The sequence below is a fragment of the Neopelma chrysocephalum genome, unplaced genomic scaffold (genome assembly GCF_003984885.1).
Source record: "Neopelma chrysocephalum unplaced genomic scaffold, ASM398488v2 Primary Assembly neopelma1_96463, whole genome shotgun sequence".
In the NCBI taxonomy this organism is placed as follows: Eukaryota; Metazoa; Chordata; class Aves; order Passeriformes; family Pipridae; genus Neopelma; species Neopelma chrysocephalum.
Window position 1 is genome coordinate 30,318 of NW_020925110.1, and position 18,292 is coordinate 48,609.

Sequence of the window (18,292 nt, forward strand, 5' to 3'; positions counted from 1 at the left end):
GCTCTCACCATGCGAATGGAGTGAGAGCGGTACCTGGTGCTCTCACAACTCCCACGTTCATCAGTAGTGATGCAGTGACAGTTTTGTACGCTGTCAACACATTGCTGACTAATGAGCTTGCTACGCTTCTGAAGTGATTCGATCTGTCTTGGATGCAGTTAGATCTGCGTTCCTCTAACTGAGTGAGGAAAATGGATTTTCACTTTCAGGAAAACAGTCTTAGCTGAATGATTGCAGAGCCTTGTCATAAGGCTGGTGGACACTTCTGTTTACGGACTGAAATAGCTGAAGGTAAGGTGTTTTGTTCTTGGCAAAGAAAGAAGTATTATTTTTAGTTATTTGTATCGTCGCTTTTACAGCACTTTCTCCCTCTTTTTGTACCGTGTTGGTACTCCAGACTGTCCTTGTGGCACAGGTAACTGTGTTTATTACTACATTTGAAGAGAAAAGGGGTTGAATGGTAAAACAGAAATAACACGTTGGATTCTACTCACGAATCATTAGACAAATGATGCTGTGCTGCTACTGACTTGTGGGATTGCATAGGGAAGATAATCTTGGCTCTGTTTTTCCACCAGGTCTTGGAGGTGGCTTTGGTTATGTTGTTGGAGGAATACACTGGGATAAAACCAGTTTTGGAAAAGCTGTAGGAGGGCAACTTCGCGTCATCTATGTCTTCACCTCAGTTATACTGACTATTGCTACTGTGCTGACTCTAATTAGCATTCCAGAAAGACCCTTAAGGTCCTTTAGCAGGAAGAAAAAGGTGATGAAGAGTCCAAGTCTTCCTCTCCCTCCTTCTCCACCTTTCTTCTTTGAGGAGGGTGTAAATGAAAACTTTGCTTCTCATAACTCAGCTCACTTACATGCAAGTTTTACGAGTCCCGTTTCCCCCATCAGCCCACTCACGCCAAAATACGGGAGTTTTGTCAGCAGAGACAATTCTTTGACAGGAATTAATGAGTTTGCATCGTCATTTGGGACTTCAAATATTGACAGTGTGCTTATAGACTGTTTTACAGGCGGGCACAATAGTTATGTAGCGCTTCCAGCTAGTTTGGCCAGGCAGCCTGTCAGTGTTAGCTTTCCTCAGGTGCCTGATGGCCGTTACCAAGGAGAAAATGGAGTTCTGGAGCAAGGGGAGAGCAGCATAACATCTGACGGCAACGCACTAAGAGTGGGCTCACTGGATGCAATAAAGCCACGGTCGTCAGGGATCTTGAAAAGACCTCAGACCTTGGCCATTCCAGATACCGTAACAGGACACTGCCCAGAGAGTAACAGAAGAAGAAATGTAACCTTCAGCCAACAGGTAAGAGCAGGAAATCAATGATACGACCAAGTAAACATGAGCATAATTAATCTCTTCATATAGTTTTAAACATGTGGTTCACAAATTATTCATTAAAGACTGCTCGTAACAGCTTGCTCATATAAGTCATTATGGAAACAGCACACCTGCTATGACTCTATCAGTAAAATAGTGGGTAGAATGTGAATTATGACTGGCAGTCTGTCAGCTGCCTTTGTTAAGATGGCAGAAATGGGAATGTCCCACTCTTATCGGGTCATGTGTGAGAGTTAGGTTGGGGTTTTTGATCCCTCCTTTACCACCAAGGGAGCTACCACATGAGAGCAGAAAAGGACACATTTTTATTGAGCCTATATCTTCCCTTTCCACAGAAAGACCTGCAAGATAGGGCCAGGGATAGGACTCTCCCATGAGCTTCTCCTTATGGCAGTCATTACATCTGGTTCCATCAGGGAGGTGAGGTTTCCCTTACTGAGGGATAAGACTCTGACCTCTCCTTCCCCTGTTGGTGATAACTTGGAATATCTGAGACCTTTGTATGGCGTATCTTTTTTTTATGATCTGGGATGAAGTAAACTGTCCTCTGTTACTTTTTGGTTTTGTTATGGGATTTGGTTGGAGTTTTTTTTTTGGGGGGTGCTGTTTTCTTGTTTGTTTTGTTTGTTGTTGCTGTTGCTGTACTTTGACCCGATTTGTGAGATCAGACTTTTTTAGGGCCAGGATTTTACTTACTGTGCACGTAGAGGTTGAGCATCAAGGTTAGCAAGCAATGAGAATGTGTTTCAATTAAAAGCAGCTTCTTCTTCCTCAGCGTCTCTATAACTTCAGGATGCAAATTCACCTGAATGTGGGTACAACTCCTATAAAATGCAGTAGAATTTATCCATTCCTTATACTAGAATCTGGATGTGGTTGCCAAGTATCCTAGTGAAGTGAAGAGTACTGTTTTGAGTATACTGAAAGCTGCAGGGCAGTGCTGCCATTGAACACTTGTTCCAAGGCTGAACTTATGGTTTAGCCTAATACGCTTAATCTCTGAGTCAACATACTCCAGCAGCAGAGTTTATCTTTCAGATGATCAGATAGGTGTGCAATACTGCATACATTTGCTTAAAGGTTTTTCTTACTGTGCTTGTTGACCTGGGAGTTCTTATGGTGCAGGTTGCTAATATCTTGCTGAATGGTGTTAAGTATGAGAGCGAGCTGAATGAATCAGACGAGACCTCTGAGCAACCACTCTCTGTGAAACTGCTTTGTTCGACCATCTGCCAGATGCCCAGGGCTCTTCGTAACCTCTGCATCAACCACTTCTTAGGTATTCAGAAAGTGCCGTCTTCTACTTCACAGGGAAGTAGCTCTGCACTACCTCGGGTGAATCTTTTTCAATATTTTACCTGTTGCTGCAATGGCTGCTAACTAGGGAGGACTTGATTTGTTCCATATACAGTTACCAATGAGGTATCTTCTGATACTTAGTTTCTTAGAACACTGAGAAAGGAGAAAGGAAAAAAAAATACCAAATCACCCCAACAAAACAGTAAAGCCTTGTTCCTAGAAAGGTAATAACAATGGCCTAAATCAGTACCTCTGTTAAGTAGAATGTTTACATCAAACAGAAAGCCAAGATTAGTTGCATTTTCCTGCTTACACCTGAGACTAGTGTTTGCTTTCCTCCCTTTGACAGCATGTGTTTCGGAGTCCCAGAACAGGCCAAGAGGAGGTGTGAAACACAGCACTGCAGAAGTGCCTATAACCAGTAATGTTACCTTTTATCTTAACCAGTGTGTGACTGATGATTAGGAAGGGCTTGCAATCAATCCAGTGTATACAAAATTGGACAGAAGGTGCCAGGCTATGAAAGGAATTAAGAGATTGTCTGCATTAATGGCCTTGATGCCAATTTGTAAGTAGAGTTTTTGACTGTATCAGAGGCACTCTGGAGGCTGCAACCATGACATGAGGCCCTCCTTCCAGTTCTATGTGGGAGAATAACAGCAACCTGAAATGACTATGGGATAAACCTCTCTGTTAAACAGAGCGTTGTGTCCTGTCAGTTGAAGTTGTGTCCTGTCCTGAAGGCAGCTCAGACTGTCATCATCTATTTTTCTGTCTTGCTAAACCGGTATGTTGTGACCTTTATTCAGCCTCTAGCATTCCACTTTGGAATTCAAATGGTAAATCTTGGTCTTTAAAATCCTGAATGTCTTTAACAAACATTGCAGCATAATGCACGGGGAACAGTGGTCTCAGATAAATGTGGCTGTTGTGTATTACTCACATTACACAACCTGCGTTCCGGGTGTGTTTTGTAATATAGCTGATAACATCCATACAAGCTTACAAAGGGAAGGAGATACTCTGAAATCCTGATGGGTTACTTCTCACTTCTTTCAGGATGGCTTTCGTTTGAGGGGATGTTACTCTTCTATACTGACTTCATGGGAGAAGTAGTGTTTCAAGGGAATCCAAAAGCACCTCACAATTCAGATGAGTATCAGAAGTACAACGCTGGGGTCACCATGGGCTGCTGGGGAATGTGCATCTATGCATTCAGTGCTGCTTTCTATTCAGGTACTTGGTATAGCCATCTTAACTACTGTGAGAAAAGATACACACTTTCCTTAAAAGTGGTGTTTCTGCAACAAGTAGCTCAGTGTTTATGTTGCACATAGTCTACCAGCACAAGTCCTGAAGCGGAGTGTTCTTTTTCATGGTAATTGTATTAAGTTATAACTAACATAACTATATGATGTTCATTAGCTTGGCCTGCACTGACAGCAGATGAGGTCAGCAATCCAATAAAAACACATCTTTCTAAGTATGTAGTTCCTTTCACAAGTGGCATTTTCAATGTACGTCGAATCCAGAAGTACATGCAGCCACCATAGGCACAGTTCTGGTGCAGCACCACTCAGTGCCTGTGTTTCCCCAGCAAAGTGTTCAGGTGTCATGCACCACCACAGCACTTTGTCATGTATGCCATACGTCTGCCTCCCCACCCCCACCAATTCCCACATACCCCTCTGGGACATGGGCACTGCTAGGCTTCAGCTCTGCCATGCCCTCCATGGAGATAGGGCAGCAAGGCTGCATCGGGGCAACAGGATTTGGAAGGGGCCCTTGGTGCTCACATGCAAGCCACCGATTACTCAGAGGCATAACAGTTGCCACTGAGATGTGGCTGCCTAACTGATGGACTACGGGGCCTCAGGTCCACTGACTGGCTGGTATTGGGGAGGGATGCAGTTCAACCAGAATGCCATTCTGTTTTCTTGCAGCCGTGCTGGAGAAGCTGGAGGAGCGGTTCAGCACACGGACGCTGTACTTTGTGGCATATTTGGCCTTTGGGCTGGGCACGGGCCTGGCCACCCTCTCCAGAAACGTCTATGTGGTGCTGTCACTGTGCGCTACCTACGGCATTCTGTTTGCCACGCTCTGCACGTTGCCCTACTCCCTGCTCTGTGACTACTACCAGAGCCGTGAGGTGAGCCCTGGGCCGGGGAGGGGAGAGGAACTCCTGTGACACCCCCTTACACTGTGGCTGTGTCCCCCGCAGTTTATAGGCTCGCAGGCAGAGGGCATGCAGCGTGGGATGGGCGTTGACATCTCCTTGCTGAGCTGCCAGTACTTCCTGGCACAGATCCTGGTGGCTCTGGCCATGGGGCCACTGACAGCGGCTGTGGGCAGTGCCAGCAGTGCCATGTACTTCGCCAGCCTGGTGTCCTTCCTGGGCTGTCTCTTCTCCTCCCTCTGCGTCACCTACGAGCTGCTGCCCACCGAGGAGCTGCCGCCTGCCGAGGAGCAGCGTCCGCTCTTGCCCCATGCGCAGAATGAATAAGTGGGAGAAGCTGCCACAGCCTCTGCTGCCTCATTGCGTCACCCTCAGCCTTCCTATTGTGGCACGACAGGCTTGTGCACCTCTGGGATGGCAGCAGTGGGCATGGCAAATGGCAAGAAAGGTTTGCACTGGCTTTGCTGAGCTTTCCCTTGCCTGTGGGAAGGTGAGGGGTGAGTCAGCGGTGCCTGCACTGCTGGTTTTTCCCCTGAGGTGGCAAAGGCCTGTCTGTGCCCCTGGGGCCACAGCAGCAGCAGGAAGTGGTGGGGCCATTCCCTCCAGCTGCCTCGTGGTGCTGTCATTCCCAGGGGAACCAGTGGTTTTGTCCAGCATGAGGCAGGAGGCCCAGAAGTCTGGCACCTGGGCAGGGCAACCTCGGTCTCTCGAGTGGCAGGGAGCTGCTGGGCTGGGCTGCACACCACTGCGGGTACTGCCACTGTGGGAACAGCGATCTGCCAGTCTGGGGGGCAGAAGGTGCCATCTCATGGCCAGGCAGAGCCTGATCCTCCATCGCCAAGGGCAGTGGTGATTCCTATGAGGCTTTTGGGAGCTGCGGGTCCAACCTACAGCCTCTGCCTGTGGTAGGCTGGGCTCTGGACGGTGCTTTCTAAGACTTTGGAAAGGCTGAGAGCAACTGGTCCTGCTTGGGTGGTGTAAGTACTCTGTGTAAGTGCCATGGTTGAACTTCTATTTGTACAGAGCTCCCACCAAGTGCTACGAGAAACCACTGTGGGCTGAAAGTGGTGTGGCCTGGCTCGCAAACCCTGCTCGTTAGGTCCTGGCTGTGGTCCTTGGTAATGTTTGCCAATATGTGCAGATTTCCTTCCACATTAGACTTTTAATTAAGACTACAGGGGTTTGTGATGACTTAGCAGGAGGATGGACAGTTGTCCATAATCCAGCTTTGGGGAGAAGGGTCTTTTTTCATCAGCCTCTCTTGGGTAGAAGCTTACTCTCAGAGCTAAGTTGAGAATTTAAGAAAAATAATTTGTATGAAAGCCTTCATCACATCATCCTTGTTTATACAGTTTTACCTTGTGACATTTTAAAATCTGCATGGGGACCAGTGAATAAGTGCTTGTCAGCTAGAACTGCATCTTCCATATCTCAGTACAACTAGTTAAAAGGGCTTTGGGTTTCATTATCTGCAAGATTTTTTAATTATTCTGATTTTAGAAGGTGGTAAATGTGAGAGAACTTGTACAAGTTCTAGTTAAGGCCAGGAGTTAATTTTAAGTCATAAATAAAGTTAAAACTATTTCTAAAATCCCTATCAGTCTGCTTCCGTATTTGGGTAGGCAGCCAATGTTTACCAAGGCTGAGGGACGCTTTGGTGTTTACATGTGCATGGCATCCCTGTAGAGGTTATTTCTGCTTACTTGGTCTTTAGGTCTTGAATAAGGGTTATCACGAGAGGGTCACTCTTTTTAAATGAGTTGTACTTAATTGTACGTCTAAGTTTATTCTGATGCTTGATCTACGATGCCAAGATGAAATAATTAGTGTAATCTTTAGCTGTTGTGGCTTAATATACTCCCATGCTGAAAGCATAATACACAACTTGTAAGAACCCCTCCTTTTTATCATCTGTTCCTGAGTATTACTTTTTTAAAAATTTATTTTAGAAGCAAGTCTCATGTTACTCAGTATTAACTTAAATGGAGGAATACTACTGAGATTACAAAGTCAAGCACTCAGAGATAAAGGACTATCAGATTGATGAGTATATTCATCTTTCATTTCTTTGTTTGGGCTTATGTAGTGTCATATCTGCAGGAATATCTGTGATGTGTCATTTCCTTGATTATGGGGCAGCTGTCTTCAAAAACGTTCAGGACAAAGCTGGAACAAAATAGCATGAGAAATTGTTGGTACTTCTGATTTTGACAGTCTAAAATCTTGACTTTGGAGAATTTTTCTTTCTTGTTGGTCTGCCTTGTAACCTTAATTTCTCTTCCTTCTCAAACTTTTAAACTCAAAAATTATTTTATTTCTTTGTTTGGTCCCACTAGCTAATGTGGTATCAGGTCTTAAAATGTTTTCTCCTCTTAAGTTTTGTAGCCAGCATTATTGCACTGAATGAATTGTGAGCACCTTCCTTTTCTAGGTAGCTGGAGTTGCAGATCATTTTGTTGCAAGTGAAAATCTTCAAAAGGTTCATACAATTGATGAAATCAATGTATCTGATGATAATGTATGTCTCCATTACCATGTGTAAATATTATGAACTATGTTTATATAGTTATAAAACTATTGCTATGCCTATATGCATTACCCGATAAAATATATATTACATTTTCTATTTTATGGGATATGGACTTTATTTTGCATATGTATTGATGTAGTGTTACATACATAGTACTTTTAAGTCAACATCACTGTGTGTTAATTTGGGGCTTTGAGCAATACTAGTGGTGTCTGGAAAAAACCAGGGTCTGTCACTATCATGCAGAGTTGCACCAAATCCATAGAAACAACTTTAAAAAGGTATTACTTGCTTATTTCTTCGTCATACATTTTGTATTTTACAGAAATTACTGTATACGATCCCTGTTGAACTGTGAGCTACAACGTGATGTCTACCTTTTGGAATCCAAACACTTCATATTCTGTCTAAATCTGCAAATTGCTGATTAGAAAAAAGATGCATGAGTTTAGGTGGGAAAATGATTTTACACTGTGCTGTTTTTCAACGATGCCTAAAGGTTAATTTTGAATAAGTCCATATCATTAAAGGCTGATTGATGGCAATTATTTGTGGATGCTCATAAGGTATTTATAACAGATGTACAGAAGCAGGGAAAATGGGGAGACCGATGGAGAAAACACCTTATCAGTTGTCTCATGTTTGTAATGAAGCTAGCTGTAAGCATTTCAGCATATGTCTGCAGTTCACTCAACTTCTGCTGTGTCTCTCAAAAAAGACAACCTAATAATTTCAGAACTTCTGTTGTGTCTTTGAATGGAAAAAATTAGTCTTTTCAAGAATCAAATAGAATAAAATTGTATGACTATATATATAAAGAAAAGCTATATTGTGAACTATTCAAAAGAGTTTTCTAGTCAATTTATTTTCTACAAATGAGTAGTTAGTCATCTTGTACTCTATAGGACATGCACTTTATTTTATTAAAAAAAGAATTTGTGTAAAAGGTAGCTTTCTTAATATTTGTTTTCCCTCCCTCAGACCGGGACAGTCTTAGGGGAGAGGAGAAACTTTTAGATGCCATTACCATAATAACACCCAATGGATTGCATTAAGTCCAATAAACATATTGAGAATTCTATGAGTACTGGGACGGAAATGCCAAGGGAGATCTCCAGCATCTGTTTAATTTATCTAAATAGACATTTGCCATACCTGTGGTTGTTAAGACATAATGATTCATTTAGCCCAGCTTTCCTGCAGGGAAGGTTTTTGTTGATGTTCACTAGAGAAATGGCTGCAGCAACTTTCCATTGACTGTTCCTTTGTCCCAGGCTGCTGCTTCTGTAGCAGGGTCAGTGGAGGGGAAGGTGCTGGTGAAAGTGGGCCTACATTTAGGTTGGCAAATTTCAGGCTGCAACACTCAGGACAACAGCAAAAGCTGTAGGGCAGCAGCGCTGGGACAGGTTAGAGGTCCTTTACTAGAATATTTGTTTTTCTTGGTATTGCAGTCCATGCTGTCTCCTAACAGGCTTGAAGGTTTTGGAGCTTACTGCCTAATGCCCCCACCCACAGTGGGAGCTGGGAGTTTTACTTTAGATCTAAAAGGCAACAACATAGTCCAATACCCAAATAGTGTTAACAGTAAACAAAGGGCAGACTGCTGCATCATGTGTGGAGCACAGAAGTAGTCCAGGGAGCAGGAAGAAAACAAGCAATGAGTAACTTTAATCAGATGAATTCAAAAGCAAAATATGCACAGAGTAGCAGTCAGCAGACTGAGGAGCAATCTGCAATGGGCATGATGCATTATTAGCCACACATATAAGCTGTATGGAAACTTGTTCGTTTGTTTGATTTTGCTTTTTCTAGGATCCAGTGATAGGTTTCTCTAAAAAGGATAACAAATCTTGTTGCAATAGCCAGTGGAACAGTCAACAGAGGAAATCACAGCATCAGAGCAGAAATGAAGATTTTTTTGAGTTGTGCAGGTACAGTACTAACCAAGCTTATGAGCTACTTAAGCAATGAATTTAACAGTATTGCTGTCAAATGCTATGAACAATTACTATGCTAGAGACTCAATCTTTTCAAGCTTCAGCTGTAGCTCTCCTTAAGCCTAACTTTTGCTATGTTTTGCTTGATGATACTCTGTTCTGATTCTGCTTTATGCCCACTCCTTTCAGTTATTTTTTATTTACTGCAGATTTTTTTTTTGTCCACAGAACTCGTTGGGGAAGAGGGGAAAATGAAAATAGAGCTGAATAAGTTTAATGCTTCTTCCTACCAAGAAAGGAAAATATTTGCTCCTTTTGCCCTAACTCTTGCTGTATTTAGTGAAGTGCCTACAGCACAGATCTAGTCTTGAACCTCGATCCCTATGTGCTACATTATTATGTACGGCCCCTTTAAGCAACGGGCTCCTCATGGCTCCAAAGAAAAGTATCAGATAATTTTCTGAAAGGTAGGCTTAGTCCAAAGTGTAAATGGCATTCAGTGCTCATAGCTACCTGTTACTGGTTTTCTCTAGCAAACTCCAGGATGCCTCAGACACAGCCTTTTTTCCAGCACTACACCTCTCACCATTTGTACAGTACTAGAACTGTTCATTGTAATTTGTTCTCAGCCTTCATCTGCTGACAGCTTCACAGCAGCTGAGAATTATGCTTTATAAGCCCAGTATACCATTTTTTTTAAGCTTGAGCTGTCCTGTACTGGTGCATAGTACTGTGCATTTGTGCAGAAAAATCCACTGCTTCCATGGCAGGCTGGGCTTACAGTGGCCCAGAGGCTGTGCTTTGTTGCACAAACTATTCTTCTGACCTACAGGTAAAAGTTCATGAATCCTGAAAAAGTTATGAATTTGGTCCGTAAGAAACAGACCCACCACTTGCATAGATAATGAAAGGCAAGTTAGGTGAGGAGAAACACACCGTTTTCTTTATGTCCCCCCGATCAGCTGCATGTTGTTTCTCAGTGCAGCAGATGCCTTAGCAGGGGACTTAGGGCAAGAGAAAAGCTGAAAGGAGTCACTGTGGAAAACATGACCTCAGCACTGCCAGACTCTGCTTTTAGAACTTCCTTCATTTATTTACTGTTATTACTGTGTCATGCAACATTAGTGTCTGATGCCAATAGTCACTCACCCTACTGCATTAGAGAGCAGCCCCATCGCACTGTGGTGTTTGAGAGGACATGAAAACAACTGTTCTACTGCCTTGTGTATGCAGTGAGATGCTTTATTTAATAACAAAATTATTTTTAATAGGGAAAAAAGCCAGGCCAACACGAAACTATCTGAAGAGAAACATTACAGATATACTTTGTGTTCAAAGCAGAAAGCTCCAGAAAGGAAAAGCTGTGTGGTACCTTTAGATTACAATAGTAAAAACACTGCAGATGCAAACCTTTACCTTTGCAGCAAGGAAAGGAAATTTAGAGTAAGCTAGAGAGGAACTTCCTAGAAACCCTGTACCAGAGTGCAGTCACCATTTTATAAAAAATGTGATGCTGAACATACCAAATATATAGAAGGGGAAGGTATCAGAAAAGCAATACCACTTTTTCATAGTTTCCGTCACTTCCAGGAATAGGTTTTTAATCATCTAATCCATGAGCAAAAATAAAACCACCTTCTCTCAGTATTGTGATTTTGTTAAAAGCAAGCCAGCCCCTTTCTTAGTGTTTTGTCTATTCATCCTCTGTTGGGCTGGTTACACTACAAGCTTATTGAAATGCAATACTGGAAACTTGTCTTTGCCTGATATTTGTAGAATCACCTAAGAGTTGTGCCAAAAGAAACCCTAAAGAAGCAAAAGGTGCATCTAAGGTAGGAGAGAGACTTTGGCAGGGGTTTTGCCTCTTGGAAGAGGGTCAAATATGTGATGAAAGAGTAAGACTCATAGCTCAACTTCAGGCATGCCCCATCTCTTTAAATGAGACTGAAATCTTTCCCTTTTGCTTGTAAACAGGTCCAGAACCTCTCTGGAGAAATTAAACAGAAATACAGCTGCACTTCCATTTGCATTTATCTGTGCCAGGCCTCTCCTGAACCACTGGATTGTCCTGTTACAGTAAATCAGAGCCGGGAGTCAAAACACCTGACAAGTGGAGCAGGCAAATGGAAACTGGCAGTAGCCATGCCATTGCTGGAGAGTGAGAGATGCTAGAGTCAATGGCATGCCTTTAGAAAAAGCTGTATGTGTCTCCTGGAATGGTTCTCTGTGCATTAAAGTAGTGAAACCCCTTTTATCTCTGTGCACCAAATTTGGCAACAATAAACTTTGATTCAGAGCAGAGTCTGGAGAAAGCAGCAGATGCACAGTGTAGAGTGGGCAAATGACACTTTAATGTGGTCAGATGCACTGACAGGGCAGGATGCTTCCTCAGGCCAGGGCGGGCCTCTCGGCCGGGGCGGGCCTCTCGGCCGGGGCGTCTCTCAGGGCCCGTCCACAGGGGCAGTGCCCACCTGCTGTGCCCGCTGTCGCCTCTGGCGCAGCCTCTCGGCGCCGGTCACCGTCATAGGATGGAGCGGCAGGAACCCCGCCAGACCTGCCAATAAGAGGCGGTGAGACGCGGCCGCACCGGGCCCCCCCTCCCCTCCGCTGCCAGGCGCCCGCCCCAGACCTACCCAGGAGCTTCTCGGCGGGCCGGGAAAGCTGCGCGCCGCAGCCCAGCCAGTAGCGCAGCCGCTCCAGGTTGAGCCCCGCCACCTTCTCGCCGTGGACGTTGGGCAGTGGGTCGAGGCAGCCGAGCTGCTCCAGGTACTTCCCGTCGCGGGCGCGCTTGCTGTGCGCTGCCACGATGCGGAAAAAAGGCCGGTTGGCGCAGCCTCCGAGGGCGAAACGGATCACGACGTGCCCGCCGCGGTAGCCTTTCAGGAGGCGGCTCCCTGTGAAGAAAGCGAGGTGGTCACGGGCCGCGCAGGGGCCGGTCACGGGCCGCGCAGGGGCCGGTCACGGGCTCGGGGCTCACCGAGCTGCACCATGACTCTCGGCTACTCTTCGACGCGGAGCGATGATGCAACAGGGGCCGGAAGATTGACACACCCAGCTGACTTTTGCAACACTTTATTAGGAAGGCTGGCGAGCCACAGGATTTCAGCTGCCTTAGACTTGGGAACAAGCCCCTGTTTTAAAAGCTTTCAGGAATACTCAAATGGAGTTCTCCTGAGATCCAGCCTGTCCGTGGTAGCTTCCCATCCATCCTGGGAAACTGAGCAGGGACCCCACTAAATCCCCTCGGCACTGGGCATCTTTCCCTGGAGAGGTGCTCCAGAAGCACTTGGCAGTGAGTGTTAGGTGGGGTTAATCTGGAAGTTAAATCCAGGATCACTGCCGGGCTCTTTGCAGCCCTGAATTCCCAATAATGGGAGATGAGCTTCTGGAATTACCCCTTCCAGCAGAGCAGCTGGTTTGTCCCAGTCCATGTGACCTGGAATTGATCCTGATTTGTTTGACTCTGGAGTCATTGAAGTGCTGGATTGTGGAAAACAGACAAGACAATGGAATTGTGACCCCTCGTCACCTGGTGATTTTTGGGCAGGGCTCAGGAATTTGCAGCTTTTTGGAGCTCAGTGCTCTCTTGTCGTAAGAACACAAACCATGACTGCTGAGTCCATATCTGTGATTTCTCAAAAGCATATACTTTTCTGTCATTGACAGCTTTTCCTGCTGTGGCAACTCGGCAGGCCAGGGGTATGAAAGTATCACACTCTGTAAAGTGTTTGAGTGACTTGTTTCTAACAAGTATTCCAGAACATAGGTGCAAATAATCTGAGGGTTTTCTATCTGAAAGGAGGTTGTTTCCAGGTGGGGATCAGCCTCTTCTCCCAGGTAACAAGCAATAGGAGAAGTCATAGCCTTAAGCTGCACCAGAGCAGGTTCAGACTGTACATCAGGAATAATTTCTTCATGGAAAGGGTGGCGAGGCATTGGAAGGGGCTGCCCGGGCAGTGGTGGAGTCACCATCCCTGGAAGTGTTCAAGAATGACTGGACGTGGCACTCAGTGTCCTGGTCTAGTTGACAAGGTGGTGACTGGTTTTTCCCTAGTCTGGGGATGCTGAACTCGTCAGGAGCGGTGTCAGTCCTGCCATGCTGAGCAGCCCCGGGGCCACCAGTGGCTGTGCTCCGCAGCAGGGCTGGCCCCAAAGCTTGGCACCCTCGACTCTGAGGAGAGGCTCGGCAGTTTGCAGAAGACTGGTGGTTTGATTAGTGCCCCATTATTGCTTGTAAAAACAGCATTTTCAAATGATTTCTGGTGAAAGATTTATCTTTGTTCAGGCTGTCAATTAAAAAAAATTGGAAATCACCCTCCACAGGAAAAGTTATTTTGTATACGGAAAGTTTTACAAATGCTCTTTATTTATTTTATTTGTGCGTCCCTCTTGTCCACTTAATGTATCCTTCTTTATCTCAGCACTCTTTCAACAGTGCAGTTTTCTTTGTCAGTGCAAAGATGAAGTGCCAGGACTGTAGCAGAGTTCCAAGGACAGGTGCAACTGCACTGTGAAGGGCATGTTTCATTACTGCTGGATAAGCTTGCCTGACCTGTATTTTTTCCCTTCAGTAATGAGTGACTTCTTACCAGGGATGTTATTCTTGACACCCCAGGGCAAATGGAGGTATTCACCTGGTCAGCGTCAGGAGCCATCATAACTGAGGCCTCGGTGAGTGCTTTTTGTATGACTGGACAGTAAAGCTGTCTGTGAGAATGACCTGGCTATTGCTCAGTGTACTCCTAATTAAAGTGTCTTTTGCTCTGTGTTCCCAGGCTTCCTCTTTTCCTTCGGTTGCTGTGTATGTGCCGGACACCTCTCGCAGGACTAACCCTATGGCTTTTATGTCCAACGTGCTGTATGCCTGCAGGTAAGAAAAGCTGGAAGTGCAGTCCCTCTGCTTTGATTGCTGTGTCTCTTTGGTAGTTATTTTGGAGGGGAATCATAGAGTGATTTGGTTTGAAGGGGACCTTTAAAGGCCACCCTGTCTTCCGTGGGCAGGGACACCTTCCACTATCCCCAGTTGCTCCAAGTCCCGTCCAGCCTGGCTTGGAACACTTCCAGGGATGGGGCAGCCTCAGCTTCCCTGTGCAGTGTGCTCTAATGTCTCTCCACTGTCATCATGAAAAATTTTGTCAGTATATTTTGTTCGATGATGGTGAGCAGGACCTGGGTGAAAATGACATTCTATTAGGTGCAGAGGGAAATAATTATCCTTTGAAGTCAAATGTATTCAGTTTTGCACAAGTCTTGTCTGCCTTATGTTTGAATTGCTTTCTATTCCGGGAAGTTTTAAATTAAACTTTTATTTTGTGTCTCCCCCCCAGTATCCTGTACAAGACACAGCTACCTTTCCTTGTGGGAATGGATTGGCCGGGCTTTGGCAATCTGGCCCCTAGAAAGGCTAAGTGACCTCTTCCAATGGGGAAAGACTGAAGCAAGCGGTGCCAGAAAGAACTGGAGTTTCTGGAGAATAAAAGCTGGAAGTACACCCCTGAAAATCCCCTCGGGTGGTCAGTGGTCTGACTTGCACGGGCCGGTGGCCTTGGGCAGGAGCGGTCCTGCCGGAAGGGCCTTTGCCCAGGCTGGAATTTTAATTTCCATGGGATGCTGGCCAAGCCCCTCTGGGTGAGCCCCGGTGCCTGGCATGAGCGGAGCGGGCTTCCAGGGCACTCATTGCAGGCGTTGTGTTTAAGGGAAGAGCAGGGGAGCCTTTCTCTGGCCCAAAGGAGCTGCAGTGTTCTTCCTCTCTGGAAGACTAAGAACTAAAAAAAAAATAAAAACCAAACGAGAAAGAAAAGAAAATGAAAAATAAAGAGAATAAAAAATTAATGAAATAAAGGAGGAAATGTAAAATATAAAAGAAAATTAAAGAAAAAAATAAAAGCGAGCAAACTAAAAAGGCAATAAAATGAAAAGTGAAATGAAAGATAAAAACAACCCTTCTTGGGCACCCCGTTTACTCCCCGCCCCGCCCTCCGACCCGTAAATTGGGGGTCACCCCTACCATGTGAGAAGGGGACCCCAAAACGTGGGTGGGGGAATCCCAGGGAGCCGAAAAAGCAGGGGAGGGGGAGCTGCGAAATGTGAGGGAGGAGCCCCAGAAAAGCGGGTGAGGCGCGCGCAGTAAGAAAGCGAAGCCGGATGGTGAGGCGGTGGAGGAGGAGCAACCAAGGTGGCGGCGCCGGCGCATGCGCAGTCGTTCGCATGACGCCGGCGATACGTAAAATTAAGGGCGGTCAGGAGAGGGAACGGCGACGCATGCGCAGTGGCTCTTGTGCCGCTGCAGCGCTCCTGCTCAACTTAAGGGCCGGTTCCGGCGGCACGGCGGGACTTGTGGTCTCCCGTCTCTCCCGGGGTGTGTGTGGGGGGAATAACATGAAGATTTTTGAGGCGAAAGTGCAGAAATTAGTGAGGGACGTTCTCCGGGTAAACTGGGGAACCGGAAGTGAGAGCGACCGGACTGTTTTCGAAGGCGCACCACCCAAGATGGCGCCCTCCTGCACCGGAAGTCCTGCGAGGCCGCACAGAAAGAAAGATGGCGGCGCCCTTACCGGAAGTCCTCCAAGGCCGTACACAAAGATGGCGGCCCCGGCCCAAAAGTCCGCCAAGCCCACAGTAAAAATGGCGCTGCCAGGACCGGAAATTAGCCGAAACCACACTAAAGATGGCGGCGACAGGCCCCCTTCCCTCAGAGAGGCGTCTATCCTGTTGCCTGACCTCCGCCCCGACTCAGACCCCCGCCCCGCGCCCGCAGCGCCGTCTCGCCGTGCCGTTTCCCGGTGCGGAGACAGGGCGGCGTGCTCGGCGGCGCCTGGCACGGGCGGCAGGTTCGTGGGCGGCGGCAGGCACCGGCGCGGGCAGCCCTCTCTCGGCGCCGCGGCGCGCGGCTCGGGCGCGAGGACCCCAGGCAGACGGCGGGGCCCGGCGCGCCGCCCGCCCGCCCCCTTCCGCTCCGCTTCGCTCCCGCCCCCGCTCCGCTCGGTCCCGCCGTGCCCCGGAGATGCTGTCGGGGCTGCGCCGCCGCCTTCCCCCCCCGGAAGCGACCCACGGCGGCAGATCCGACGTCGGGCTCTCCAGGAGATCGTCCCCGGGGTAAGCGGGGCCCGACGGGGGCGCGGCCGCTCTTCTGCCTCACCCGCGGCCATCCGGGACTGCAGGCAGGGGAAGCGACAGGCAAGTTTCTCGCCTCTGCGGAGAAACTTGCACCTGCGTGCCGCCGCGAGGAGAAGGCGCCGCGGGTCTTGCAAGGTGGGGGGGGCGCGCGGCTCCAGTGCCGCTCCCGGCCGTGTCCGCCAGGCGGCGACTGCGAGGCCTCAGGGTCCGGCGGTCGGGGGCGGGCTCTTAAGCGGCGCCCGTGGAGAGCGAGGCGTTGGCCGGGCCGGGCCTGAAGCCCTCGGGGCCGCCGGGCAGGGCAGTGGCGGCGACCGGCCGGGAACGGGGGGGGGGGGGGGGGGGGGGGGGTAAGAGGAGGTTTTAGGGAAGAAACGCCTGTAGTGAGTAATCAGAAGAGAAGCGTGAAAGCCAAGAGCCTTTCACTTCCCCAGTGCACTTAATTTTCTTGTTCTCCTCTCTTTCCGGACAGGGAAAATCATTGACTTGGGTCCAGCAATGCCATATGTGTTGGGGTATGAGCAGCCAAAGGCAACAGGCTCCAGCCCCACCGACCGGCGCTGGGGGCACCTGGTGCTGCCCGTGGGGTGGGGTAAATCAGAGGGACACGTTTCTCTCCTCCTGGCTGTTGGCATTTGCTCCCTGGGCACTGGCTCTGTTTCCCACTGCAGGCTGGTCCTTGCTGTGCTGGGAAGGGTGGAGAGGAAGGGGCGAAGGGCCAGGTGAGTGTGGGGTCCCCGAGCTGTGGGGTTGGGCTGTGCTGAGAGGGGCAGGTGGGTCCCCGTTGGTGAGCCTGAGCCTTGGTTTGGGGGTTCAGGAGCCCGGGGGGCAGAGCTTGGGGGGTGTTTGCAGCTCTGCCAGGGCTGGAGCTGACACAGCGCTGGGGAAGAACCTGGAGCTGGGCTGTCTTGCCCCTCCCCAAAGCACTGCAGGCACATGGGAGTAGCTTAGTGCTGGCCCAGTTCTCTGAGAAACACCCATGGGGGAGAGGTTTAAGTCCTAATGACAACGCTCTGGTCTCTTGATGGCAAAGACTGGGTCCTGCAGTCCCAGCCTGATGAGGGAGAACAGGAACTTCTGTTCTTTGTGGCAAACCTTCTGTTACTCCTTGTGCAGTCTTTTCTTTCCCTTATATGTGTTACTGTCCAGAATCTCTCTGAGGAAAGCTGTTAGAAATTTAGAGGTAGGACTGGCATTTGGGTCTGTTCCCTACAAACTCCTGCAAAGCCTGAAGGACCGGGCTGATGACTGCTCTTAACAAAGGTGGTTTATTAATATTCCATTAGATTTCCCTCAGCTCTGGGCAGGATAGGCAAGGGTTAGGGTTGGGAATTGTGCAAGCAAGACCTGTTATTTCTCCTGTGCATATGTCAGTTTGACCGGGCTGGGACAAGGAGGACTCGTGTGGGCACCTCCAGAGACAGCAGGAACAAGAGTGTGTTGTGGAGAAGGAAAATTCCAGGTGGTGGGTGCTGAGAAATTTGTCCTTCCCTTGTCCTGTGCTCCGCACTTAGCAGTGGGTGAAGTGCAGAAGTTTCCTGGGGACCCTGGAAAATGATGCCGGGTCTGGTAAGAAAAGTGGGGCCAAAAGAGCAGGATCTGGGTCTGCGAGTGTGGGAGAAACAAGGAAGAGAGCAATGGCCGGGTCATCCTCTGCCTCCAGGAGGGAGGGCAGCAGGAAAGGCCATGGACTAAACCACTGAAGTGCTGTTCCCCAGGGAGCCCCTGCACAGCACTGAACTTGCTTCTGCACTTGCTGTCCCTTTCCCAGCGGAGCCGAAGCGTCGGGTGCGGGTGCCGGGGGGATGGAGCTGCCAAGGACAAACTGGGAGGGTGTTTGCAAAGGAAGGGGCTAGAAGGAGCTCTTGACGTGCTTTTTTTACTTCTTC

At 48.0% G+C, this 18,292-nt stretch overlaps 3 protein-coding genes across 21 annotated transcripts in view; 2 read left to right on the forward strand and 1 right to left on the reverse strand.

Moving 5' to 3' along the window:
• SLC45A1 (solute carrier family 45 member 1) overlaps positions 1 to 11,588 on the forward strand; it is a 38,537-nt gene extending 26,949 nt beyond the window's left edge. For 14 of the 17 annotated variants that reach the window (XM_027708664.1, XM_027708670.1, XM_027708673.1 and 11 more), the window contains 5 exons: positions 579 to 1,312; positions 2,474 to 2,627; positions 3,707 to 3,883; positions 4,591 to 4,796; positions 4,869 to 5,160. In XM_027708664.1, coding sequence (XP_027564465.1) covers positions 579 to 1,312; positions 2,474 to 2,627; positions 3,707 to 3,883; positions 4,591 to 4,796; positions 4,869 to 5,150 — 1,553 coding nt within the window. In that variant the 3' untranslated portion in view covers positions 5,151 to 5,160. Of the gene's footprint in view, positions 1 to 578; positions 1,313 to 2,473; positions 2,628 to 3,706; positions 3,884 to 4,590; positions 4,797 to 4,868; positions 8,438 to 9,165; positions 9,285 to 9,518; positions 9,758 to 11,264 lie in introns of those variants that run through there. The other 3 variants (XR_003538381.1, XM_027708677.1, XM_027708660.1) reach the window with 3 other exon arrangements.
• A 31-nt stretch (positions 11,589 to 11,619) lies between these two features.
• Positions 11,620 to 12,411, reverse strand: MRPS16 (mitochondrial ribosomal protein S16). The gene is made up of 3 exons (XM_027708678.1): positions 12,268 to 12,411; positions 11,924 to 12,184; positions 11,620 to 11,844 (listed from the first exon to the last, which is right to left on the reverse strand). Exons 1-3 carry the CDS (start codon positions 12,278 to 12,280, stop codon positions 11,732 to 11,734), a joined length of 387 nt encoding a protein of 128 aa, XP_027564479.1. The 5' UTR covers positions 12,281 to 12,411; the 3' UTR covers positions 11,620 to 11,731.
• On the forward strand, positions 11,964 to 18,272 carry LOC113981333 (GPN-loop GTPase 1-like). Of its 3 annotated transcripts, XR_003538382.1 has the most exons (4): positions 11,964 to 12,056; positions 13,883 to 13,961; positions 14,066 to 14,160; positions 14,618 to 15,078. XR_003538382.1 is itself a non-coding variant. In XM_027708679.1 (3 exons), exons 1-3 carry the CDS (start codon positions 13,911 to 13,913, stop codon positions 17,959 to 17,961), a joined length of 330 nt encoding a protein of 109 aa, XP_027564480.1. In that variant the 5' UTR covers positions 13,836 to 13,910; the 3' UTR covers positions 17,962 to 18,272. The 3 variants fall into 3 exon arrangements, 2 of the variants coding, with proteins under 2 accessions (XP_027564480.1, XP_027564481.1); XM_027708679.1 differs by lacking the exons at positions 11,964 to 12,056; positions 14,618 to 15,078 and adding an exon at positions 17,778 to 18,272 and having other exon boundaries at positions 13,836 to 13,961; XM_027708680.1 differs by lacking the exon at positions 11,964 to 12,056 and having other exon boundaries at positions 13,846 to 13,961.
• The last annotated feature ends 20 nt before the right edge of the window (positions 18,273 to 18,292 follow it).